The sequence below is a fragment of the Ixodes scapularis genome, unplaced genomic scaffold (genome assembly GCF_016920785.2).
Source record: "Ixodes scapularis isolate PalLabHiFi unplaced genomic scaffold, ASM1692078v2 PGA_scaffold1__304_contigs__length_218370807, whole genome shotgun sequence".
Lineage (NCBI taxonomy): Eukaryota > Metazoa > Arthropoda > Arachnida > Ixodida > Ixodidae > Ixodes > Ixodes scapularis.
In genome coordinates this window covers 23,853,284-23,880,756 of record NW_024609846.1, presented here as the reverse complement: position 1 = coordinate 23,880,756, position 27,473 = coordinate 23,853,284, and the positions used below count along the sequence as shown (strand labels likewise).

General features: G+C 49.0%; 2 protein-coding genes across 2 annotated transcripts in view; both read left to right on the top strand.

Annotated features, from left to right (window-relative positions):
• The window catches only part of LOC8033790 (eIF-2-alpha kinase activator GCN1), a 109,176-nt gene extending 100,199 nt beyond the window's left edge, over positions 1-8,977 (top strand). Inside the window, exons 49-53 of the mRNA XM_042290660.1 lie at positions 2,008-2,219; positions 4,520-4,668; positions 6,040-6,144; positions 8,052-8,282; positions 8,775-8,977. Coding sequence (XP_042146594.1) covers positions 2,008-2,219; positions 4,520-4,668; positions 6,040-6,144; positions 8,052-8,282; positions 8,775-8,903 — 826 coding nt within the window. The 3' untranslated portion in view covers positions 8,904-8,977. The remainder of the gene's footprint in view (positions 1-2,007; positions 2,220-4,519; positions 4,669-6,039; positions 6,145-8,051; positions 8,283-8,774) is intronic.
• A 1,796-nt stretch (positions 8,978-10,773) lies between these two features.
• On the top strand, positions 10,774-26,984 carry LOC8033789 (nucleoporin GLE1). The gene is made up of 11 exons (XM_042290659.1): positions 10,774-11,164; positions 11,252-11,497; positions 12,808-12,956; positions 13,549-13,609; positions 14,642-14,709; positions 15,187-15,461; positions 17,433-17,552; positions 18,469-18,587; positions 19,396-19,602; positions 21,075-21,265; positions 25,185-26,984. Exons 1-11 carry the CDS (start codon positions 11,075-11,077, stop codon positions 25,633-25,635), a joined length of 1,977 nt encoding a protein of 658 aa, XP_042146593.1. The 5' UTR covers positions 10,774-11,074; the 3' UTR covers positions 25,636-26,984.
• The last annotated feature ends 489 nt before the right edge of the window (positions 26,985-27,473 follow it).

Here is a 27,473-nt window from a genome sequence, read left to right as displayed (position 1 = left end):
CTTCTTCCCGCCCGTCGCGACCGCGGTTGTGCAATATTTTAGGCAAAGCCAACGCGTAAATAAAGCTTTGCTGGAGCGCCCTACACAGACGTTTGCAGAGCGTCCCAACGGTGCATTGATAGCCCGCCGTGCACGGACCCACGTATGTACGCACCAAACAAGAAAGTTGCGCAAGAGCTTGCGATTGACAAGGCGCCCGACTTGGCCCGACGCCAAAGTATTTGCCAAGGCGACCGCCGGCTTTCCCGCTTTCCCAGCATTGCTCTTGGTCGCTTCTTTGGTCCGCTCGCTCGTTGCGCCTGGTCGGTTTTTTCTATTTTCTTGTAGACTTTTCTTTCTTTTTTTTTACTAACTAGGAGAACGTAGTGGTGACATTCTTTCACGGAACAAACGTTCGCGCTATATGCAGATCGGCGGTGTTTCTAGCGCGTATGCAGGCAACAGTCTTCGCTATAGTAAAATATTCTTTCGTGAGCATTTTTTTCTATAAAACAAGGAAACTAAATCGAGTTTTGAGTTTGATGTATCTCTTGTGCATCAGCGCTAGATACGCAGAGAAGAATAGGCGGTTTTTTCCGCTTTTTTTCAAGTGTTTGTGCTCACCCACCAAGACATGGCCCACCCCACTTTTTTAATGAATTTCAGGCGGTAGGGGGGTGGGCGATGACTCGGGATATTACGGTATATAGATCCAGGAGGTGAACCAGCGACAACTGGAACTCTGCCGATCGGTTGACGTTGCAGATAATAAATTTCCTCTTTGAGCGTAGTAAAGTTGTCCTTGAAAAGGTATCAATGCAAAAAAAATTAATGCAATGTTTTTTTTGTTTTTTAGTATGAGTTTGTTTTATTAAGCACAGAAAGAGCACTGTGCCACAAGTTAGGACTGTTCCATTCAACCGTAGCTGCTTTGAATGTAGCAGCGCAGCACCCTTTCAGGTTGTGAAAATTCGGAAGACATAGCAATCCTCGAATGAAGACGCCGTGTACGGTAGCTTCAGAAACATATTGAACATGTGACAGCGTTAATAGGAAAGCCTGTACCTGGGAATATATGGGTGTGTGAGGGTCCAGGCAGCATGAGGCCTTGACAGGATGCATTAGGGGGGACTCTAAGGATCATGGCACTAGGGAAGTTTGTAGCTTCCCTAGTTGTAGGGAAATTGTGGGGAGATTTGTAGGGAAATGGGGAATAGGGGAGAAGAAAGTATACCAGGAAAAGAGTGCAGTGTGTGAGCATGTGAAGGAGTTGAGAGAATGAAGAGCGAGATTATCCTTCACAGCTTGTCCGAAGTGGGGTGTCTGAACCCAACCCGTGTCGCTACCGTGTAACCTCATTAAAACAGATCTGGCTGCAGCAGACATTCGGTTACAACATACTGATTTGTGAAGTTTAGTTGGCCTTCCTAGCAGTGGTGTCACTAGGGCCAGCGGCACCCGGTCCAATGGCCTGCCGCGACACCCATCTCCACCGTGGCCCATCGCAACACCTCCCCCCCTCCCTCCGCTCCCCAGCGACGCTACTGCTTTTTAAAGCCAACTTCGCTTATTACAGATTTTGTTATAATATACATTTGGATGTAATTGACTATATCAGTTTGTAAATAGTTCACCATTCCATTATGCTCTTCGACGGCAGTCTTTATTTCGGACATTGCGTGGCTTTGATTTGCTAGCAATGGCATGCATATTGCAAACTAGTACTGTCGTCGTGCTTGACGCCTGGCGAGCCTCATACGGCCCAAAGCGCTCAGTGACGACGATCGTCGGTACAGCTCGATAAAATTCAACACCTTTTCGAAATTTGTAAGTTTCAGTAAGCCGGCTGTTTTCTAATATCCATCCACATTTTGTCAGTCTCACTGCTTAGAGTAGACTCAAGTCATAATCCATCTCAAAGTCTGTAATCTGCATTTCCTCTTACGACGGACCAAAATCTCCATCACCGTTAAGGTCTGCTGTAAGGAGTTTATACCGTAACGAGCGACCTTCTTCCACCCCTTCCAGAGAGACGATGCTGTATGCACTGCACCGAGTGGTGGCGGCAGCGGGCAACAAGATGTCGGACCTGATGCGGCGCAGCGTGACCATCACGGTGTCCTCGTACCTGAGCAGCTCGGAGGACGGCTGCCGCACGGCCGCTGCGGGCTGCCTGGGCTCGCTCTGCCGCTGGCTGCCCCCAGACGAGCTGGCCGCCTTCGCCAGGGACTACCTCCTCAGTGGGTCGACCCCGCCCCCTCGAAACTTGGCAACGCTTAAAAGCGGAACGTCTTTATGGACCAGTTTTTATGCCCAGGGCGCCACGGGAGCTTGAATTTAGAGCGACGAAATTAGCTACGCTTAGAGTATCGGCACTCCGTTCCCCGATATCGTTGCAAACGCCACCATCTCGGTGCTTGCGCAGAGCAGACGCAACTGCCGATCGTCACGATTCAAAGGTGCGACTTCCTCGGCGCTAGTTTTGGTGTTAGGAAGTTTGGGTAATATTGCTTTGTCCTGTCGCGAACTGTCTAAGTGGGGGACGAAAAAGCGTTTTCGATGATTTCAGGTAAAGCTTCAGACAACTGGCAATAATGATTTTAAGCCCCAAGATGGGTATGTGTCGTTACTCTGAAGCGTAGCTTATTTAGTTTCTCTAGTTGAACCTACGGTGCCTGGGAAACGTCTCCGACGGGCGCATTTACCGCGTCCCATAAAGTGGTTCCACCCAGCGGTGTCGTAGATATGTCATGTCATTGGCCGTGATCCCCGCGGTGTCGCAGCAGCGGTGGTGGACGTGGTGGACACCCCTTCTGCTGCAGGTTGCACCCCAGTTTGATAGCATGAGTGGATTGACAACCACCCCCCTCCCCCAAGCCCCCCCCCCCCCCCCTTCCAAGGTCAAGTTTTTTAAATTAAAAAATCAATGCAGGCCAGCTTTTTTTTTTTTAAGAAGAAAGGTTTAGTTTCTGGTGACATAGCAAATATTAGGTCAACAAAATAGATCTGGGCAACGTATCGGCAGTGGCGTCATCTCTCCGCGGACCCCCCCTCCCCCTTGTCGCTTCACCGGCTTGATCCATGAATCTGCCCCTGCTTGACAGTCCACAGAACCTTTGCCAGCCAGGAATTGGGATGCTGCAACGACAACAACACTCGCATTATGTATCTCTCTCTTTTTTTTTACGGAATTTTTACGGTTAATTGTTTGTATCACAACATTTGACGGCGTGACGCTCCTGCCGTTGCCACTTGGGGACGGCTTTGGATGCATGGGTGGATAGGACGCTAAACACACCAGCTGGAGACGCTTTCCAAATGGCGTAGCAACAAGAACACGGTAACACGGGCAAACAACCTTGGGAAAAATAAACTCGAACCGAAGTGCATTTGACTTCCACAGGGGAGATTGAATTTCCAACCCAAACGACTTAGTTTTTTTTTTTTTTTACCTTGGCGCTCGTTGCTCTTTCGGAAAGTTGCAGTTCATTCTCGGCACTTATTGCGTGTTCTGCTTTAAACCTTTTCAGAACATAGAAGTATGTAAAAGTATGTGGCATTGACTATTCCCTGTTGTGTACGTTGTCGAGGCTAGCGCAGTTTTTACAGCGCTGTAGCTCCGCACTGCTGCGTGAGCAGGTGGCTTCGTCTTGCGTCTCATTCGCGTGTGCTCTCTCAACTAGCTTTGACGAATTCGGAGTGCTGCGGAAGCCACGCTAGCCTTCCCAACGTAGCATACAATAGTTCATGCTGGGTATAGCGCGGTGCATTGGGTCAACCTTCCACCGGCATTAGATCCTGTCATCGTGCCAAGATTGACACCTGTGACGCCAGTTATTGGGTCTCTTAGATTTACCTGCACCAGAAAAGTGTGGGGCAATGTAGTGCTTTCGGTTGTGTTTTCAGATAGGCTACGCTCGTAAATCGAATATGGCAATCTGCACGGAGTGCAGCTGATGCAGGAGAGGCAGGTATAAATCGAACGAGCCGACTGTATGGGATGTCCCTCCCCCAAAAAATATTTACGGTGTTTTCTCATTGCACAAAGTAAACTACACATTGCCGAACGCTTACTCTCCATCCAAATGTAGCGCTAGCGGTCGGACCCAGATGCCAAAGTTTCGGAACTAACCGTCGTCTCATTCAGAAGTTACGACATCTTCTGAAATTTTCGGTGGAAATCTGGCGGCCGACAGAGCCTTTGAATGCGTGGAGCCGAATAGCGCCAGCTGCTGAGAATGTGCCCCATTTTCCCATCGAAGCTTTCAGAAAATCGTAACTTTTGAATGAGATAATGGTTAGTCCCAAAGTTTTAGCATCTGGTTTGAACCGCTAGCACTACATTTTGGGCAAAAAAGGAGCGCTTGGCTATGCGCCGTGTTTGTTTGTTTGTTGTTGTATTTTTTTAGCAACTTTATTATTATTTCTTGCGGGGACACACCATCCCTTGTTTTGCTTTGGCGCAAGTTTGCCTTTGGTTCTGTCGGTGTTCCCCCGCTCCGTCGCTCACCGTCTGCAACGATGCTGCGTTTCCGGACAGACGACGACCCGAGCGAGGACTGGACGCTGCGGCACGGCTGCAGCGTGACGCTCTCGGTGGCCCTCAAGCAGGCCCCCGAGCGGATCCTCACCGAGGAGTGGAGGGAGCGTGTCGTCAAGACCCTTGTCAAGTACATGACTGCAGACAGGGTGGGTGGCCAGCCTCACGTCTCGCTGCGCACACGGTCCGCGCCTAGTCTCGGACCCCGAAACAACGTTTGTCATTTGGCCAACTGGTGTGCGGAACAGACGCTTGGCACTCGTAAGGCATGGAGCAGGCATCGGCTTTTGTTTGCCATGGTTGGCGCTTTCGTGAAAAGTGTGTTTACGGGGCTTGCGTTAGTTTCTTCTTTAATTACCCATTCTTCCCCGACCGGGCTTTCCCATCCGTTAACGAAGTAAACTGAGAAAAGAAATATATTTCTGCAATGCATGATTTGCTTATTAGATGTTGCTGGAGCTTGAACTCAAAAGGATCGTTGGCCTCGGAAGTAGTGGAGGGGAAATGAACAAAAATGCGGCAACCAATGAAAGGAAGTGACGCGGGGAACCAATTGTTTTTTCGACGAGATATTAGCATGTAGGAAAGAAGGATCATTTGACCCTGGTCACCAGCTCCCTGGTCCCTTTACTGAGCTTTAACAGACAAGGGGAAGGAAGCATAACCTAGGGAGAGGACGGATACCATGTGCATACGTCTTGTCCTTCCTACATCTTTCCCTTACACTTCTTAGCACCACCTGAATGGTTAAGTGCTTACTTTGTGTGGGCATATCAATGGCAAAAAGTTTAAGGGCAAGTGGCCTGCAGAGATGGCATTGGGAAAGTAAAGGGAGGGCAATCTCAGAAGACAGCTTCTTGGGGTCATTTCCTGCACGCTTAGCCGTCTAAGTGAAGTTGGTGCTGCAGTGGGGCGAAATAACCAGGAAAGTGAGAGACACCCATTTTGTTTGGTGGTCATTGCGAGACTCATTTAATATGCAGAAATGGTAGGGGTTCCATTCACCTGGTGTGCCGCATACATACAAGTAAAATAATGAAATTCCAATTTTAAAGCATAGCCCATTTCGAATGTGCAATTTCAATTACAGGTGCCATATAGCTCCAATTCCAGTTGCATATTAAAGTCCTCCTGCTGGTCTCGGTTCATCTTTAGTTCTTTAGTTCTCCAGTGGGGCACCCCTCTTCGGCTTGAGTCGTGGACCTCGAAAGTTGCATTCCTATTTGATTTCTTGCATCGCTGCCCACTACTGTTGCGTTGCTTTGTTCGAAAAAGCTGTTTTGTTGGGTCCTCTGTATTTTACTTAAACGGAGAATTAATTTCTGTCGAGACAGGCCAAGCCTCCTAAAAACAGCACTTCATCAGAAGCAACGAGACTGGCGCTTTCTAATTTCTCTCATGTACAATGTATACAAGCTGGTCTAATTCTTGACTGTTACAGTGCATTAGTGACTACCTGAGTCACCTAAATGATTGAATGACATGTGTGAAGTAGACTATTCTTGTCCTTGTCTTCACAGGTGCCAATTGTGATTGGGGGAGTGCGTGGCACCAGTTATTTCCTGCACCATGCGCTCGCCAACAATGAAGAGGTGCCGCAGCTCCTGCTCACCACTTTTGCCAAGGTAACTGCTCCATTTTCGTGCACTGTGATGCGACATGTCTGCGAGAGAGGGCAGAAAACTCAGTTTCCTGTTAGCAGAGTACTGCCTAAGAAATGTTGAAACAGTTGTAATACAGCATCACACCGCAAGATTTCTGCAGTCCTTTGTATCACAAAAATCTTGCTAGGTCCATGCGAGAACTTGGGTGTTTCGACTGAAGATGCAACACGGAACGTGCAATGCACCCCACCTGCAGTGTGGCCTACCCCTGGATCCCATTCTTTGCTATTCGCACCAGACTCTTGATTGGAGCTAAAAGGGTGCCAGTTGACTCCCTGCTGTAGTAATTGCATTCTTTGGGGAGCCAGAAAAGTCATTGGCTTTCCTAGTGGTCATGGCATTCTTTTGGAGTTAGAAGAGGGTCAGTTGACTCTCATTGTGTCACTGTCATTCCTTTGAGAGCTAGAAGAGTGTGAGTTGAGACCTCCCATAGTAATGACATTCCTATGAGAGCTAAAGAGTGTCCATTGACTCCCCCCCCCCCCCCCCCCCGATAACAGCATTCCTTTGGGAGCTAGAAGAGTGTCGGGGTGACCCCCCCCCCCCCCCCCGATAACGGCATTCCTTTGGGAACTAGAAGAGTGTTGGTTGACTCCCCTCCGATAACGGCATTCCTTTGGGAGCTAGAAGAGTGTCGGTTGACTCCCCCCCGATAACGGCATTCCTTTGGTAGCTAGAAATGTGTCAATTGATTCCCCCCCCCCCCCCGATAACGGCATTCCTTTGGGAGCTAAAGGAGTATCGGTTGACTTCCCTCCGATAACTGCATTCCTTTGGTAGCTAGAAGAGTGTCGGTTGACTCCCCCCCCCCCCGATAACGGCAATTCTTTGGGAGCTAGAAGAGTATCGGTTGACTCCCCCACCCCGATAACGGCATTCCTTTGGTAGCTAGAAGAGTGTCGGTTGACTCCCCCCCCCTCATAAAGGCATTCCTATGAGAGCTGAAGAGTGTCCATTGACTCCCCCCGATAACGGCATTCCTTTGGTAGATAGAAGAGTGTCGGTGGACTCCCCCCCCCCCCCGATAATGGCATTCCTTTGGGAGCTAGAAGAGTATCGGTTGCCTCCCCACCGATAACGGCATTCCTTTGGTAGCTAGAAGAGTGTCGGTTGACTCCCCCTCCCCCCCCCCCCCCCCCCCGATAACGGCATTCCTTTAGTAGCTAGAAGAGTGTCGGTTGACTCCCCCCCCGATAACGGCATTCCTTTGGGAGCTAAAAGAGTATCGGTTGACTCCACCCCCGATAACGGCATTCCTTTGGTAGCTAGAAGAGTGTCGATTGACTCCCCCCGATAACGGCATTCTTTTGGTAGCTAGAAGAGTGTCGGTTGACTCCCCCCCCCCCTTCCCGAGAACGGCATTCCTTTGGGAGCTAGAAGAGTATCGGTTGACTCCCCTCCAATAACGGCATTCCTTTGGGAGCTAGAAAAGTGTCGGTTGACTCCCCCCGATAACGGCATTCCTTTGGGAGCTAGAAGAGTGTCGGTTGACTCCCCCCGATAACGGCATTCCTTTGGGAGCTAGAAGAGTATCGGTTGACTCCCCTCCGATAACGGCATTCCTTTGGGAGCTAGAAGAGTATCGGTTGACTGCCCCCCGATAACGGCGTTCCTTTGGGAGCTAGAAGAGTATCGGTTGACTCCCCTCCAATAACGGCATTCCTTTGGGAGCTGGAAAAGTGTTGGTTGACTCCCCCCAATAACGGCATTCTTTTGGGAGCTAGAAGAGTGTCGGTTGACTCCCCTCCGAGAACGGCATTCCTTTGGGAGCTAGAAGAGTATCGGTTGACTCCCCTCCGATAACGGCATTCCTTTGGGAGCTAAAGAGTGTCGGTTGACTCCCACCCGTGGTGGCAATGGCATTGCAGTGCCTGAACCACGCCAACAACGAGGTGAAGCAGCTGGTGGCCCAGTCGGTCCAGTGGCTCTCCCGGGGCACCCAGGAACCTGGCCGGGGCCTGGCGTCGTCCCAGCTGCTGCGCAGCCTCGTGCCGCAGCTGGTCAATGGCACCAAAGAAAAGAACTCGATGGTGCGGGCCAACAGCGAGTACGCCCTCGTGTCCCTGCTCCGGCTGCGCACCTCCACCCAGGGACTGGACGTGAGTGCCGCAGCACCCTCTCTTTTTAACACAAAAGATGTTTTATTAGTTGTTTGCTTTGAGAAAATCATCAGGATTGAGCGTCTTATAACGAGCGTCACGAATGAGTGACACGCTGGGATCGTTACGGACGTTGAGAACTTGAGATTATTTATGAGGCTTATAATGTTTGATCCCCGGCGGGCTTCAAACCTTGATCAGCTCGGTGGCAGTCGGATGCTATAGCTACCAAGTACGAGCACAGATGGTCTGGTAGGGTAAATGATATTTAAATTCTAATGTGACGGAGGGAACGGCAGGTGTTGGATGAAAATAATAAAATTAAGTCGTAAACAAAAACGAAAAAAAAAAAAAAAAACTAGATGAAAAAAAAAATTCAAATTCGAACACAAATTACGCGGACCGTAGTTTGTGCAGGCGGAGACCGTAGAAAACCGTAGATGGAAGTCGATGTGGGCAGGCGGAGAACAGTGCTCTTTGTGTGACGTGCAGGAGTGCCTGGAGGTGCTGGACCCGGGGGCGAGAGAGTCGCTGCAGGACGTGTACACCAAGGTGCTGCGCAAAGTGGTCTCCCAGCCAGAGCCCAGGGAGGAGGACCTGGACGACGGCATCCTGTCCTGATGGCCCCCCACAGTCCAGCCAAATCGCTCTTCTGGTACCTTGCAGAATAAAGTTGTAAAGTTTTTCCACTTGCCTCCAGCTCGGTTTCGTCTTCCTTGGAACGCCGGTCTGTTCGCTCAATGGCGGTGCAGGGAATAGTCACAACTTTCACGACATATTGGCGACGAGATGTTTCGGTGGCCCCTCCTTTGGTTCCTATCTGCGACGTCGGTCACGACCTTGATTATTAATGGCTGGCGACAATTTTGATAATGTGTGTAAAAAGCGTGGTGAAAGCTTGAAGTAATCGCATCCCTGAACCAACATCGTCGAAATTGAGTCTCTCTTACTTCTTATTTTCATTAGTGAAAGGATAATTCATCATGCCTAAGACACTGTAGGGAGCATTCAGCCAATCCTGGAAGGCCGACCGCATTGCCGCTTTTGGTCGTGCACGTCGCCAACAGGGAATGCTCTGATGCCTATCAAAATGGCTCTCGTATGGATGATTGCCTTATAGCATCTTCAATCAACACGCTCCGGAATTGCCCTGAAACCGGGACAGTGCACAGCGCTCCCCGGTTGAGCAGCACAAAGTCAGTGCAACGTCGAGGACCAACTGCACCGCGCCAATGCATCGCAGCAAGCGCCACCAGATGTTGCCGTGCGTTTTCATTTTTCCTTGTTTTTTTACTCGCAGATTTAGTGGTGCCACGCAAATTAACATTGTGGACGTGATTGTTGATGGGGTCGGGAAGCGGTTGACAATTCCACAGGTATATTTTGCCCATCATTGTTGGTTCAAGGTAGAGTACCACCAGATAATAGTCGTACCTTGGTGTCATCGAAACGCCTCGCAATGCTTTCCACAAAGCTCGTAACTTCCGGGCACTCCTTGCCACTGCAACAATCACCGGTAATCGCGGCAATGGTAAGAAGCTCGTCTTCCTCGCTGTCAGAAGAGCTGAGGAATTCATAAAGTGCCGCTGCGAGGCGAGTTCGTTTTCGCAAGGTCACCGTTTCGATAGGTTGCACACCTGCTATTCCCGCCATCTTCTCGATTCCCACTCCTGGCCTCAATGCCTGATGGGACTGCACCCCAATGCACCGTCGATTTCCTTGGTGCGCATTGGGGCAACGAAAAGCCGCACCGGGAGGGTGCGCTTCGTTGATAGAGGACGTTCAGTGCGCACCGGAGCGGATGATTGAGGATGCTACTAGAATGGCAGTATAAAGTTGGGGCTGCAACGTGCGTGTAAGTTTGATTTTGCTCAGTGTGAGTAATATTGGAATGGAGCCTTACTGTTGGAAATTCGACTTGAGAGGGAACAGTGCTGTTGGGGGCTTCCTGGGCAATTCTTTACCAGCACGCTTTCATTATGTTGAGAAATGGAACGCAGGGGAGGAAAGAAGTGAGAATGGCAAGTAATGGTGACTAGCCTCGAGATGTAGAAAGAAGAAGCTGGTTGAAGATGTAGACAGAAGGTACAACCTCGGCTCTGCAGGGAATATGATCCTCTTAGCATTCCCTTCTCCTAAGCTGAGAGGGGGGGGGGGGGGGAGGGGGGGGGCAGCAGTTGGAGCAAGGTAAAAAGTGGAGAGGATATAGGAAAGGAGGTGGGCAAAACTGGAAAGTTTGGAAGTGCACGTCGGGCCTTTAATGTAATGTTTATCCTCAGCTGCTTCCTTGTGTCCTATTTTTTATTTTATTTACATTTTTTTTTCTTTTCTTTTTTTTTTTTTGCGTGTGTGTATGTTGCGCATACAGCTTTGCGTGCCATCGGATGGTCAGGTTCTCCGGTGTAAACACTCGAATGCCAAATTTGTATAATAATGTGATGCAGTCTGACCACACTGTAAATGAGCACTTTTTTCACCTAGTTAATAGGCCGATATCCAATCCAATCCAGTTCCAAATATTCACGGCGTTCAGAGTTTGGGACAGTGACTGTTCTTTTCGTTTGAGCTAAGTTCTTCGATTGCAGGTATTTTGGATAAACTTAGCCCGAACGAAGCGACCAGGCTCCCGGCGTCCCTCCTTAATCTTTTCTCGGTCCGCCGTCGCCATTGCCGCACCGCAATCTTAAGTTCCCGGCTTCGATCCAGAATCTCACCTTCGACATGTTTGTTGACGTCGCTGGCTCGTCTTCCCAAGCCTGAAGAAAAATAAAGAAACGGCGGAAAGAGCAACTATGACTGAGGCCGTTTTAAAAGCTCTGCGGGAGAGCAGCAAGGGGAAGCTACACTACGATCCGTACTGGCTACAAGACGGGCGATGGCCGGTACGTATACCTCTGCCGTCTGAAGCAGTAGCAGGGCGCGGTTCTGACTAGATTGCATGTACCTGATTCCTCCTTTCGTTAAACTAGGAGATCCTGGGAGCTGCCGAGACCTTCGAGTTGGACAGCAGGCTGCTGCCGCATAGTTTCTCTGAGGACGATTCTGTGCCTGACCTGGAAGAGCCCGAGCCGACGCCGGCGAGCGTCGACGAGCCGTCCGAACGTGACGTCAAGCCCGCGACCGACGACACTGAGGACCTAAAGCAATTCGTCGACACGTCTGGCACAGACCTTTCGATACTGGAGTACGAAGAGGAGCGCCTCAACAGCGTCAGAGTGAGTCAGCTGTGATTGAACAGTTGACCGTAAACCAAACAAGTCCTATCACGTTTAATAATAATAATTCATTTGCACAGTTTAATCTGCCCACTCAGCGGGCTAGGCCAGACAAAAATGTGAGGACCCTTACGCAGATGTTTTTGCTAGGGCGCTACTGAGTGGGTGTAGACACGTACATACATAAATGCACCTATAAGGAAAACAAACAAACAAAACAGGCTGTGAGGCAGGCAACTGAAGCGCATGCCCATCTGCCCCCCTTCCCCCTTGACATGAACCATAGCGAAGGACACGGCAGCAGGTGCCCTGCCTGTACGAGGGTTCGCGCAGCCGTGAGCAATCCATAGCCACGACACCATTGCGGCCCACGCCAGACCGTCACGGAGGCAGGTGAACCTACAAATGTATGAGCATTTCCTCGAGGAGAACGGGTGGCCATACTTCCTGCACACCTCTTGGAATTCCTCCCCGTCCTGCAGAAGAGGCGTATGCTCCTTCGGCAAAACAGAGGGGAACTCTTTGATGGCTGCTGGGAGTGCCTATGCACTGCACTGGACGCTTCCTCAACAACAAACGAGGCTTGCCGGCATTTAGGTTACGAGGTCGTATGGCTTGTGGCGAGCGATGTTCAGAGACGACCCCGGTAGGGGAGTGAGGGTTAGGTTTTGCAAGCTCGTGCGCTCCTCGAAGTGCCTTAAAGTGGTTGCAGTCGGAACTGGCCTGCGTGACATTGCAGCCACCATTGTCAGTGTGGAGCCCGCTTGCCGAGAGTCTGCGGGCCAACGTGGTTACTTTCGGAGGTCTCCAAGTTCCAAATTTTAAAGCATGTCTTCTCAAAATGGGCTGGGGAAACCTGCGGAGTTCGTCAGGCCCCCTATTCTTGCCTGCGTGGAATTAGGAAGTGGAGAACTTTACAAGAGGGTGAGCAGTGCCTGTGTACCTTGTACTGGCACTGACAGCTTAAAGGCAGGACATGGTGAGTGCCATGTCCTGCGTTATTGCTCTGTGGCCGATCGGAAAGCAGCATTAGACGATAAGAACGCTGAAAACAAATCACTAAGTAAGAAGCGTGACCGTAATAGACCAGCACTAGTGGATTGGCCTAGATGAGCTCGCAAGCCAAAATTTCTACATTGCCGACGATTACAGACCGACATCCATGCATTTTATATGACACGACAGAAGTCGAGCTATATAGCCCGGAGCCAGTGGTTTACCCATTGCTATTCTACGGCTTTGCTGTAAAGTTCTCGACACTGTCAGTAAATTGCTTGTCCGGAAAAAAACAACTTGATTTCTTTGCGCAGGAGGCTCTGCGTAAGCGCTGGGCTCAGCACGAGCAGCAGCTGCTCAAGTGGCAGCAGCAGGCGCAGAAGCATGTGCTGCTCATGGAGCGTGACCAGCTGCTCGAGTACCAGCGGCAGTTGGACCGCCTCAACAGGGACTACGCCCAGGGGTGGGCACTCTCTCTCCGCGCCTCTCGCTGTCCTTGCCGACTGCAGGGAAAAGGGAATGGGGCAGACATATGCCCCATTCCCTTCTGCAGGAGCTCGAAGTTTGTTGTTTGCATGTAAACCTCGAAGGGAGTTATGCTTCCCCAAAAAGACTTCTTCTCTGCTTTCATTTTTATTCCTGCACTAATTGAAAATAAAAAGAGTGGGAGAAAACTGTGTAGTAGTAATGCCCAAAAGCACAAAGAAGCTCTGTGCTTTCTCTTGATTCTTCTGACAGGGAAAATGGAACGGCTCCTCTATTGAGGTGCTTGGGACATGATTATTGCGTAGCACTTGAGACTGTTACACTTAGCAATTTCGTTATACAATTTGTTGCTTCTTCACTTTATGGGACTCTGTTGTGCCATCCCTACGCCCTTACTTAATGAGACGTCACTCTTTCTCTTCCTTGATTGGGGATGTTCCTTTCTTCACTGTGCCCTTTCTCAGTGCCGTTGCCTAGCTGTGCCGTCTGGGGTATGGCGCGTCGTCTGCAGTCTTCCACTGCCTTCGCCATACAAGTCATTGTGCGACTAAGTGAGATCTCTTCCTCAGGCTGCAGGACCTCGCAGAGAAGAAAGAGAAGGTTCAAGAGCACCACAAGAACCACGCGAGGGTGAGCCCATGTTTTTTGCTCGCATGACATTCCTGTCATTCGTCTGCTGCTGCGTCAGATGTGTTTGGAGGATCCTTGGGTCACTGATTCTAACCAAAAACCAGTCGATCAGAGTGGTCGTACGAGGGGTAGCACGGAAAGGAGAACCTATTGCTGGCACCACCGAGACGTCACATTGCTCTGTTTCGGTTCTACAGCGTGCTCTTCACTGTGTTGAGGCTCAGTAATTAAGTTGCGTCGGTGCGACCTTTGACTCCTTAGATCAGTGGTTCGCAAATGAAGGTCTGCAAACCCTTTAGAGTCCTTGAAGGCCCTCTTAGGGTCCCCAAAGCCGTCTACCGCCAATCAAGCCGAGCAACAAACTTTTTTTTTTGTTGCTGGCTATCCCACAAAACTAAATAGTTAAAATAATGTGTGCCAAGTAGGATTGATAATTCTCTGTCTGAGAGCCTCAAAGTTAGTTTGCACGCATTTAGTTTTCTTACCCTTTTGTTGTCATAATCGTCTAGTGCACCCACTCCCTCCTGGTGAATGGGGTCCCCCATCACATCTGTCCATTCAGATGGGACCCCGAAACATCAGCGGTTGAGAACCACTGCCTTAGATAGACAAACTCATTTTCTGGTCAGGGAACAATGCCTGACGAAAGTGGGTGTGAGGTTCTAATTTGAGTACAAAACATAATTTAGCATCTGTTGCTGTTTTCTTATGGCTGCAGGGATCTTTCTGGAGCTATTACCAACCCAGAACAATCTCCAAAATTGGCACTCGTGAATGGCCCAGCGATGGTTTGCAGCAGCCTAAAGGAAGCTGCGAGTTTACCCCACCAGTGCGCCACCAAATGCACTTTCTGTGGGATATCTCGGAGGCAGCCACGACACAGTACATTGACCATAGCTTTCCATCCGATTGTCGTTCACTGGCGTTCCGCAACCTTGCCACGCTCGTGCTCAGTCTTTGACTTGGATGATCCCAGGTTCTCGCTGAAGCTTTGTAGGCTGATCTTGGTTTCCGTTGCCTTTTTCGTTTCAGCACTTGAGGAACAAGATCAAGGAGGCTGAGCTGAAGCAGAAGGAGCTCGAGGAAGAGGAGCGAAAGAGGTATGCCACTCTTCTATCTCTGTTTGTTTATGCTCACGCTCTTGGAAACCATTATTGGTGCTAGCAGCTCAGTTATCATGGTAACAAAAAGAGCTGTTGTGCTAGTTGATTAAACATTATGGACACAAAGCAGCACTGTGTTTGTTAATAGTAATTTTTTATTCCAGATTTGCAGCTCCTTAGTCATCTGCCTCGTTTGCTTCTTTATAGATCTCCCACTTACAATTTTCTTTTCCGTCTTTCTTATTCTTGCATATTAAAATGCCGGTTGCTAGTCAGCGTCCGTCCTGTTCGATTCTACTAGTCCTCGTCCTTAGCACTGTTTTATGTCCACCATTGTAACCTCCAGGCCCGAAATAAAGATGGCTATGGCACTTCTGATGTGCATTTAGGTCTTTTTGCATCACGTCACTACTCTGGGAGCTAAAGCCACTACATACGGTGGCCCTAGTGATGACGGCATACGCGCCCCTGCAGGCAGGCGGAGTCGGAGCAGCGGGCAGAGTCCCTGAGCGCCCACTGCCGGGACATGGAGGCGACGTTGGCGTCGGTGAGGGGCGCCCTGGAGAACTGCAGCCACGCGCGCCACCTGAGCACCGCCAGGGAGGACCACCTGGGCCTGCTGGACCGGGTGGCACGCCAGGTGGCCACTTTCGGGGCACTGCGCACGGTGTCACGCGAGGAGCTCACCCAGGCGCTTGACCTTGCCACCGAGGTGAAGGGCCTCGTACACGCCGTCATTGCCGACATCGGTGAGCCGCCCGCTTCACTCTCTGGAGTGTTCCTCCCCCGTGAAATTGCTCAGTCACTCTTTCCACACGATTGGGCATTATTAGAAACAACTTTATGAACTCGCCTGTGACCTCACTCAGTCACCCACCTGCATTGTTTTGAATGACGGAATGACTTCGTGAACTCACTGATGAACTTGCTCAGTCCCTCTCACCGCATGATTGGGATTGACTTTGGATTACTTTGCAAAGTCGCCGACGTTCTCACTCATTCGTTTCATGATTGTGAATGACCAAATGACTTCGTGAACTCACTTAGTCACTCTCATTGTGTGACGTTTACTTGGTTCATGAACTTTTTCTCAAACTTGCACGGTCACTCTCACTGGCTGAATGTGAATAGCTGTGTGTGACTTCGTAAACTCACAAACTCACTCAGTAGCACTCACCACATGGTTGTGAATGACCGAGTAAACTCTCTAACAAACTCGCTCATTCACTCCGACTGTGCGATTGTAAATGACTGAATGACTTTGTAAACTCAGCTAAGGTTGTACAAATATTCAATATTCGCTTCGAGGTGAATTGCAATATTCATATTTTTTAAGTGTTGATCGTGGCAGGTTAGCGTCGTTGCGCGCTTCTTACCGAGCACCGGTGCACCGCAGAAAAGCAACACCCGCGGAGCTCTCTTCTGCGGGTGTTGCTTCTCCGCGGTGCACCGGTGCTCGGCATGATGTGCACTCAAGGGGGCTAAGCCACTGCAATCAACACCTTGAAAAATACAAATATTGCACCTGCATGCTTAGGAGGAAAGTACACTGTCAAAACAGGATGTTACACACACGCACCTGGTGTATTTAAAGGAAACGGAGACTTTGTGAATGTTGATATGTATGTTGCAGTAAAACTTCCAAAATAAACTGGCTATAACGCATGAGTATATGTTAGACACAGAACTTCTGACAACCTGTGTTAATAATTTCTGGCTGAAGAAAATATATTTGCATATAGAAAGAATATTCATAAATCCCCTCGATTAAGTACCGCTGGGCATCTCTCTACATTTAATTTTATGTCAAATGCATCATTTACTTGCCATCCCAACGTAGGCATTGGTCTTTCTGAGACTACAGTCGATAAATAATGATAGATTTAGAAATGGACAAGTGGAAGCTTGGGAACAACCTTCACGAGTTCAGCCAGGTTTTTGTCTAAGCATTGTGCAACAGTGACAGGCTTAGAGAATCTATTCTATATTCAATTCGGAAATATTCGGCCAAAACCACTATTTACTTTTAATTTTAATGCTTCAACCTCAAAATCCACTATTTGCATGTGCCTAGAACTCACTCGTGAACCTACTCAGTAGCTCCCTCTGCATGATTGTGAATGACTCTGAATGATGTCGTGAACTTAGAGTAGTTCATAATGTGACGGTGAGTGACTTTGTGAACTCTGAAGAGCTCGTGATGTGGCAGTTAGTTACTTTATGAATTCGGAGTCGATGGTAATGTTGTCGGGGCAAGTTTTTTACTCGGCTGAACTGCGTGATGAGATGGGCGTTGAAGTTTTGGTACAGTTAAACTATCTGGTTGCTTGACTTTGGGAGTTGGTGTGATGCGAATTATTTTGGTGGGTGAGCTTATGTCTGGCGTTGTGATGGGGAGCGAGTGAGTTCCCAAATGCCTACCTATGATGGAGGGGTGACTCTAGTATTTCAGTGCAGTCGTTCGGATGACTAGTGTAGTCGAATACTAGCTACGATGCTTTCAAACAAGGTCCATGTGCGTCTACTTTTCTGTGCAGCCACACAGATGGTAAATCAGACTATCTAGGAAGAATAAACAAACGAGAGGGAGTCACGGCCAACAAATTTGTCAGTTCATTTAGGGAATCGCAGCGAATCACTTGGGCGATCTCACTATAAACTTAACTCTATTATTTCTGTCGAAGTATAGTGACTCGAATATTTGCCCCGTCCTGGAACAGAACAAGCCACTGCCAAAGGCTTGGAGACCCAGCAGCTGCAGAGGCAGAAGTCAGAGGAGCACAATCCTTCCCGAAGGCAGTCGACGGTTGCATCTGACACGTCTTCACTACCTGCCCCGGGTGAGTGCTGGCATTGCATCTAAGCTGAAGGATCTCGCGTTTCAGCGGTTCAGCGAACGAGTTCACTGCCGAGGTCCGTAGTAGTTCTTCCTAAGACATATCCTCGCATTGTTTGAAGAACGGGGTTGAAATTTCTTTGTGAAATAAATTGTACATACAGAGCAGTTAGATTGAGTAAATTATAGGTCAACAGAAAAATGCCTTTGTGTCATAAATTCTATAGGGTGGTTTCACAAAACACCTTTTCCCCTCCGATAAGCCGCGTTCCGCCATGTTGATGAAAAGTGTCCGCCACTTTCGGCATTAGTTTGCATGCAGAGGATTAGGTATTGACATTATCTTGTGAAACACACATGCATGGTGGTGAGTGGCTCTATTGATGGCAGAACTCGGTAAATATGACCGGTAACATAGTTGGGGTTGCATAAACTTAATATTGCTCTGCTTTTTTTTTTTTTTTTTTGGGGGGGGGGGGGATTGTCTTGAGGGTATTCTTTGGGGGCCATTTTGGCTGCCAATGGGTCAACCTCTCAATCACCTGACTGTTATAAGTCCGGACGAAAAACCGGCTCGTATGAAATTAGAGTACCAGCCGACGCCTTTTTATATCCCCCACTCCTCTGGCTGGCGCAGCCAATCGGGACACAAAAGAACTCAAGCAATCTGGAAAACACTGCCTTCATGTGTAGGAAGGCAGGGTGAGAGTTTATCAACGTGCCATCCGGCGAAATTTTAAACTGGAAGTATGTCATGTGAAATTACCCTATAGACAAAATCTTTCAAAATAATAAAAATAAAATGTATGTATCGAAATTTATATTATAATGGGGCATTGATTGTTTTGAATGTGGCTAATGTCATCGTCTGTGGCGCTGTTATCCATCAAACGATTACGTTTTGGTCGTGACGATGGCAGCTCCCAGCACCCACGTCGCGGGGAGGAGTGCGACGAGCCTCCTACAGAGGCACTCGGACATCTTGGACAACCTGGACAAGTGGCAGGCTTCCTACAAGGAGCTGTCTCAGGACAAGACGGTACGACTTGGGTTGTCGGGCAGTGTCCTGCTTCGTTTTGTTCTCAGTGGCTGTCTCGTGCGCTCAGCTGACTTAGCACCTTCAACTTATCCTCGTCACGAGATGACAGAGTTCTCAGTTCTCAGCGTATTTGGGGCACTAAGCTAAGTGGTGAAATTTGGTGCCCGCCGGTACTTTTCACGTAAAATCCAGAGATGTGCCAATATCATGATTGTGCTCACAGTCTCCTGCAGCGTATGTGCGGCCTCTGAAGAAGTAGATGGATGGGCTTTGTTCATTAGCAATTACAAAACTTGCTTAGTAAATACAGAAGGAGAGTTTGTTCCTTTGCATCCTCGAGCATAATTATGATATTGTCACGAATTATAGTTGACAAGTCTCGAGTAACTGGAAAAACTACTGGTTTAATGTGGCAAACTTATGCCAAAACAACGGTACAATAATGAGCGTTGTGGGCATCGGTGTCGGCGGGACAGCAGGATTGCGCTTGTAAAAAACCATCTTGATGCAGCGCAGTATGACCGCTTTTATACAGGCCCCGCTTTTCACGAAGGTTCTACACTAGAACACTAGACAGCTGACAAGAATGCCACAGAACTTTTCAGCTAAGCAACTGGAGACGAAAACTAGACTAGCAGCACATGTACTGCCAACTCGACCACACACGCGGCAGTATTGGCCGAGCGTCCTCGGTTTAGAAGCAAGAACGAAATTCAGTATTGTCGCCGCAGGGTCGTAGCCCTTAGGTGCCGAATGTTTTGCAGTAAGAAATTTGGCCCTTCATGGACCGTGTCCTTCCCCCAACTAGCGCAAGAAGTACTGCTTTGACCTGCTCAAGGCGGTTACCATCCCAGTGAATGCACTGGCCAACTCCCTGTCGGTGCGGGACAAGCTGGACCAGCTGACTTCCATCCTGTCCGGGAAGCCGTTCCAATCCGGATCGCGGACCATCTCGACCTCCGCACATCCGCTGGCGCAACGCTTCTGCCTCGACAAAGTTGCCGAGAAGATTGTGGTGAGTGTCAATACTGATCGGAACATGGACAGGTCACTGAGCCATGGCCGGTTGTGTTTATGTGCACCTCCGTATCCCATTTCACGAGAAGACGCGCAGCTTTTTTGAGGTTACGAGCCCGTGTTAGACTTGGGGGCTTGTGGACTTGCTTTCCTGTTTCTTTTTAGAATAGCAGAGTTGACCAGGACAAGTAAGCAGCTCTTAACGATAACCTGAAGTTAATTTTTTTATGATACAAACTCAGCCTACGTGCCTCAAGCATCCCACAAAAGCAGAAATTACAATCAGGCATGGCCTTTTTCTCTACTGTGAACTCGCGATAATTCACTCAGATATTTTCTACTCCCAGTTACTTCAAACGAATTTAAAAAATTTTGTTGTCCCACTATGTTTTTTTATGCATTTATAAGCAAGCTGCTTAATTCGAACAGCGTTTTCGGTTAATTCACTCTGTTTGTTTATCGCGGCGGGTTAGCCCCGTTGAGTGCGCTTCTCCCCGAGCACCTGTGTACTGCGGAAAAGCAATACCCACGAAGCTCGCGGTCATTGCTTTTCCTCAGTACACGGGTGCTCGGTGAAAAGCGCACTTGATGGGACTAACCCACCGCAATTATGCAAGCCGATCTATCATGACGATCTGCTTTCATTGTCTGTGCTTGTTTGTTTTTTTGTTTTTGTTTTTTTCTGTGGGAGTTAAATTTTAGATTAAAAAAGAATAGTTGCATATAGCGAGCAGATTTATAAATTCCCTCGATTAGGATAGCTGGGCGTCTCTTTAGGTTTACTTTTATGTCAAATCTGTCATTTACATGCCACCTCAATGTAAGCATTGGACTTTCTGAGGCCACAGTTCATAGATATAGTTATATTAAAACAAACTAAGCTTAGAAGTGGACAAGTGGAAGGTTGAGAAGAACCTTCACCAGTTCATCTGAATCTTCGTTTAACTTTGGTATGACAGTAGTAAAAGGCTTCGAGAAACTGTTCGATTAGAAAATGTTTGGTCAAAACCACTATTCGCTTCGAACTTCACCAATGTTTTATGTGTGTGCCTGCTTATGAATAGGCCAGTGTAGAGGAAAAGTGTAAAAAATCTGCATGGTATGTGTATCTATTCCTGTAGAAAATCACTACTTTTCCTCACGTCCATATTTAGATAAATTTATGATAATTCAGGCTTGTGATATTTAAAACTAAAGTCTATGGCTTCCTGGAGTTAGGATTAATGAGACTGTATCGGAGACGTGGTCAAACATTGTAACACGCCCCTTTTCTGAGATAGATCTCAGAAAAGGGGCGTAATATATTTTATAATATTTTCGGAACTACATCCTGATCTTTGCTGGGAGCTTCCACGGCATGTAACAATGAAACCAATGCAAGGTGAGTTCCGTCCAAGTGACATTGTTGCCTCTCTCAAGCGAGAGGATGAATTGCTCTGGACGTGGAAGTTCCGCTTCCGCGTTGCACAGCTCCAAGGGGAGGAGCAGATCAACTCCAACGCGGACTCTGCGTTCCCCGTGGCGGCCCTGGCGGTGGGGCTCTGGTGCAAGTTCCCGGAGATCGGCGACCTCCTACTGGGCCACTTCTACCTACGCTGCCCGTTCCTGGTGCCCGTCTTTTTCCGCCGGGACCCGAGCCAGTCCGAGACGGAGTACCTCAGGTGTGCCAGCAATAATCATTCTTCATCGCTTTGGAGAACACGGTTGTTGGATACTGGCGAGGTGCCAGAACTTTTAAGGGTGCATTCACCGATGGGACTGGACTTTGTTACTGTCCATTGTCTCGGCACCACTTAGCATTATTGGCATTTGTCCATTATGAAGTCTAGAACCAAAGTGAATATAGCAAAAAGGCTAACTCGGAGCACTTTGGGGCACATTGAAGCCTGCCATAAACAAGAACGACAAGCAGGCACGTCAGTGACTTTGTCTTTAACAATGCCTCGACAGTGACTTCATCTTCAACTGCCAAAGCCGAATGGAGTTGAGGGCCACATTCTGTTTGATCCAGCAAAGAACCTACATACCTTTTCATTTTAGCTGGGATTAAAATTAATTGACTTGCAGTCGAGCCCACTTATAGTGAACCCGATAGTTGCACGGCATTTGTTCGTTATATTCCGAAGTTCGCAGTAAGTGGGCTTTTCATAAGTACCGTATTTACTCGCATAATGAATGCACCCCCCACAACAAGCATCAATATTTGGGCTTTTTTGGTTTTCCTCTCGTAATGAACGCATTTTTAATTTTCAGCTCGGCGAGTCTTGAACTGCGTCCATCTTAGCTAGCTGGCTAGCCACCAAGCCCACGAATTTTCTTTTGCTGCCAAGCGGCCAGGCCAAGTCAAGCCAAACCAAGCTGTTCTCGTAATGGCTGAAATTGCGTGGTTGCAGAAGTGATCAACAATGAAACCAAGCGGCGCGCACGCCTAGCGAAGCTGGGGTCGAGGAATTGGCCAGCCCCGGATGTGCCTCATCCATGGGATGCATTGATGTAAAAAAACATGCCTTCTTCTGTGCTCCGCTTTCGAACTGTGATATCGTGAAAGTGGTTAGGCCTAAGAACGGTCGCATCGCTCTCTGTGCTGAGTGACCTTGAAAAGGCGCTTTTTCTATGACAAAAGGTTTGCAACTTATAGAGCATAGTTACTGTGGCACGCCCACGACCAGTCATGGGCCAGCCTTCGTCAGTGGAGACGTGCCAAAGTACCATGCCATGTCATATTGGCGCCTAAAATGACATTTGCACAAGGTGTGCAAATGCAAAAATTTTACCCCACGTGTCAATTCTTCAGAAAAAAAAGTGTGTTCATAATGCGAGTAAATACGGTAAAGCCAGAAATAGCATTGAATCAAACAAAGGTTGCTTATTCCGAAATCAAGTCGGTTATGCGGACCTGCTTCCATAAAGCGGGAGAGGGGACGGCGCTCTTTAGTCGGTTAAGTGCAGACACGTGCTTGTCACCGAGCACTCTGCTCCATACAAGTTGCTTCGGACATGCAATATAGTTCACGGCAGTTGACACATTTACGGTTACTGGTGGAGGTTCTGCATCCTCATCGGCTTAATCATCAGAGTCTTGAGCGTTGCAGAGTGCTTGGACTTCGCGAACGACGCCTTCATTCGCACAAGGCACTGCAATATCGACGTCGTCGTCTGCACGAACAAAGTCATCCCAAGCAACGTCGGGGTGAGCTAGCTCCGCGTCAATGACCCGTTTCCACAAATCGTTGTGAGGCTGATGTTCGTGCGAAAGTTCGATGGCATCATCACCATCGGTCTCGACTGTGTTCATGAATCTTGCTCTGCGAAAGCAGTTTCTAATGCACGATGCGGCGAGTTCCATCCACGTGACTTTCAGCATCTTCACAGTTGTGAGCAAGGAGCCCCGAAGCTGACCGGTCGATGGCGGTCACCATGCACCGGAGAACACGTCGCCGACAGCGCGCTTTGAATGTTTGAATTATTCCCGTGTCAAGTGGTTGCATCCTAGACACGGCATTAAATGTCGGGAAAAGCATGGTCGCTGCAGTGACAGAAGGCTGCACGTGATGCGCCGTGCAGTTGTCGAGCACGAGCGGAACCTTTCTGCCGTTCCTCACCTTGTCGTGGTCATACTCAACGAGCCGCTCTGCATACAGGTCACGGGTCATCCACGCTTTGGTGTTGTGCCCTTAGCGCACAGGCGCATAATTTGCAAAGCATCCGCAACAATTTCAGGAACAAGTCACGGGTCATTCCATGACAAAGGGCAGCTGCTGGTCACTTCTGTCTACATTGGTGCGTACTGCGCAGTCACCCACAGCTTGCTATTCTTACCACCAGCACCAGGAGGCAGTCGCACATCGCACATGGATCTTTCGTCCCCGCCAAAAAAATAACCCAACAAGCATAGCAAGTGGCAAGCGTCGCAGCGTTGTTGGTGACGTCACTAGTCAAGTCCATCCAGGAGCCGAGGGGAGGACGGGACAGCACGCTGCTGCTGGATGCACTGTTGTGCTGAGCAAAAAGACCGACATGGTTCCTACTTGGCCTACCGGCTTGTCTTAAGATAGCTTGCATTATGCGTTGGAGAAGGAGAGAAGGACGTGCAGCACGTCGGTCCTCTGTCCTCTTCTGGGCGTGGCGCCCGACGCCTTGATCATGGTCTCTCTGGCAACTCGGAGAAAGGAAAGCAGGAGCCATCACGCACGCACCAACGTTGCACACGTGGTTGCTTTGTTTTTTACAGCGGATTTGTTAAGGGCAGTTTCCCCAGGATCGTGTCCGCCAGCAAATGAATGTCAACCCAACGCTCCGAACAGCTGCCGCCATCGCTTATAGATGGCGGCAACCTTTCCAGCCTTTACACTCTGGCTTGCCGACTTGCGGCCGGCCATTACTTCATTCTCACCATGGGACAGCTTCGCTAGTCTTCCTTCTTCACTAGAGTGGAAAGGCTGAAGGTTTTTTTTGTTTAACTCGACTGCTTTTGTTTTTCCTCTTGCGCTCTCTGAGGCTGTGTAAGGGAAGCTGCTCTCATGATCCGACAGATTGCGCGCGTGGCTCCACGGGAAAATTGATGGTGCCGGTGTATTCGTTGTAACCGAGTGGTGTGTCCACAGACATTCGTTCTATCCAAGACGCAGCATCATTGCTTGATAATGTGGATGCTTGGGCTAGTTAGCAATTCGTTCTTGGATGGAACAGTGCGGATGAACAGTAACACTCACAGGCACACAAGAAGGAAACAGACTCGCAGCACTGACTAACAGCTCAGTCCTATATTTCTTCTTCCTCAAATCTTCAAGTTCTTCTCCTTCGCCGTTACTGAGAACATATTCTCACTGACCGAGGGGGATCGGTGGCCGAGTGGGCTAAAGCGCACACCCAGCTCGACGCGCGTGGAGCGAAAGCTCGCGCTGCAGAACCCAGGGATCCTGGGTTCGAGCCCCACCCCTGCCCGTTTCGATCTGGATGAGCATGGTACCGGCGTGCGGTCGTGTATCACTACTGCGTGGTGCACGTTAAAGACCCCAGGCTAGCGGTTGTACCGCACTGGCTAAATTGCTCATCTACAGTGGGTAACAATGTCGCCATGTTCTGGTAGACTAAACTCCTGGTGTATAAACAACTAACGACTAATTTGTTTTGTTTTTCTCACTGGCCCTAGCATCCACATTATCAAGCTTCATTTCTAGTACATCGGGCCCATTTACGAGTTCTTCCTTGACATTCTGATTGCCATATCAATCTGTCAAGCGCGGACCTACAGTTCTGGTGTGTCAAAATTTTAAATGTTTTCAGTAACGGCGAAGGAGGAGAAAGATTTGAGGAAGAAGAAATATAGGACTGAGTTGTTAATCAGCGCTGCAAGTCTGTTTCCTTCTTGTGTGCCTGTGAATGTGACTGTTCATCCGTGCTGTTCCATCCAAACATCATTGCCCTTATGCTTATTGTAATGGTTGTGCCGTCTGTTGTTTTTAAGTGGGTTGTTGTGGGCTCAACTATTTTACATTTGTATGTATTCTGTCATGCTTTTCCATTTAGGAAGTTTGTCATGAAAGTAGTTAAGATGTCAAATCTGGGATCCTTCCACAGCCTATGCGGCTACAAGTGCGGCCAGGACGGCTGCCTGGAGACGGAGACTCAGTTCCTGCACCGCATCACGGGCCTGGTGCGCCTGTACGCCGCCATGATTCAGACGCCGGCGCCCCCGTGGCACAAGGGCAAGCCCCACCCGCTGGGGCCGGAGCGTGGCTGGGCCTGGCTCGCCGCGACCACCAATGCGACTCCGCCCAGCCCGGACCTGGCAGCCACCCTGCTATGCACCTTCCTGGAGGTGGCTGGCTGGCTGCTGGGCCAGGTATACGGGCGGCAGTTTCGCAAGGGCCTGCACATGCTCTGCAAGGACTACTTCCCCAGGCTGAAGCAGGAGGCCGGGGGCACAAGCGGGCCTGTGGCCAGGCTCGAGGCGTTACTGCAGCAGGTGCTGCGCAGGGGGCAGGTGGCCAGGCCGGATGCAAGCTTGGGCCAGCGGGTCTGGACATAATGCCGACGTGATGCCGACGCCACACCACCATGATGCCGAGGCTGCATCGACATGTTGCCGAGGTCGCACCGACGTGTTAATGAGGTCGCACTGACATGTTGCCGAGGTAGTGCCGGTGTGCCGCCAAGGAAACACTGCCGTGCCACCAAGGACATGGTGGCATGTTGCTGATGTCACAACGACATGTTTCATTAGCATGTTAGACTTCGCACCAACATGATGCCGAGGTTGCACCGACATGTGGAAAAGGTCACACGAATGTGTTACCAAGGTTGCACCGACATATTGCCAAGGCTGCACCAACATGTTGCCAGGGTTGCATTGACGTATTATCGAGGTCGTGTTGCCGAGGTCGTTCTGATGTGCTGCCAATGTTGCTCTACGTGATGCCCATGTGTCACCGACACGATGTCGAGGCCGCACACGAATCGCCACAAAACCTTGCATGTCAGAAAGTGCTACAAGCTTTGATGGTGTTGAGTCCTGTTAGTTCTTCATGTTACGAACTCCTCCTAAAGGAGAGGTGAATGAGAGTAAATAGATAGATCACGAGAGTAGAAGCTAGACGATTGTTAATGATGGCGCAAGAAGCCGTGTTTACCAGATTCTTAACCCAGGGATCTGCGACAGCGTGGTGTGGTAGGAGATCAAAGCATTATTGTCGCTCGTGCAGCGAAGGTGCCCCAATCAATTGTGGTTGCAACTTTGGGAGGGTTGGGAACAAAGATGAATCTGCTGGCGGGGCCAGCTTGTCCATGGCAGTGAATGAGTTGAGTATAGGGACGAGGCCTGGTGTGGAGGACAAGACATACTAATCGAGGTTCCTGACCTGATTAGAAGTTTAAGGAATTTTTGTCGCAAGTTATAGTTAGGATTCTTGTGTGCTACACTTCATCCTCTGTTGCCTGCCTCATTTCAGTTTGATTAGGATTTTGAAGATTCAATCATGGCAATACTTCATACTTCGTTTTATGGCTGCAGGTGAGATATCTTTGCAGTGCCCAAGCCATGTTTACAGGAATTTATGGTGCGGGATTGTCGACGACATATTTCTTTTTATGGAGTCTTCTCATGCCCAAGCCATATTTGCCATGGCTATGCAACTGTGTAAATGGTCTGTACAGATTATAAATTGTTTTATCTTTCTGCCTTTAGTTTTACAAACAAATGCACTCAAACCCACGGCAGTTCCATGCTCGAATGCCGATCTGCCCCTCGGTGGTTTAGATGGACCATGAAGTGATATTAGGTATGAATTCAATGGGGCAAAATAAACCTTACTCATGAGTGTTGGACCTGGAAACATGATTTTCGCTGTTAAAGTCAGGAAATAAAAGCAAAATACTTTTTTTCTCGCCTTTGTGAAGCTTTCTGCCTTTTTGCTGTAGTGCAACTTCTATACCGAAGCATGTCGACCGAGTGCAACTTACTATTTGGTTGCAAGCACCAGGTCATTCGAACTGCTCCTGGTCAATCCATTTGCAAATATTTGGGTTTGCTTTTGTTGGCCATTATTGCTGCAATGAAGTTTGCAGAACTATAGCAGTTCATGTGCAGCACGTGTTATAAGCATTGGCAGCCCAGGCGTTCAACTGTTAACCATTTTGAATAAGCCTGAGACTGGGGCAGAAATGAACATATAAGTCGAAGGAACAGAAAAGGACAGGACAACGTCTCAAGCTCGGCTGCCAGGTTTTTTTAGTCTGCCTCCTTATATAGCCCACAATCAGCCACCACCAACACAAAGGGGCAACCTCTACACAATCCAAACGCCAAACCCTCCAATACACAAAGTAGTACTATGGACAGCCTTCAGGCCGACTTGCAAAGATGACTAC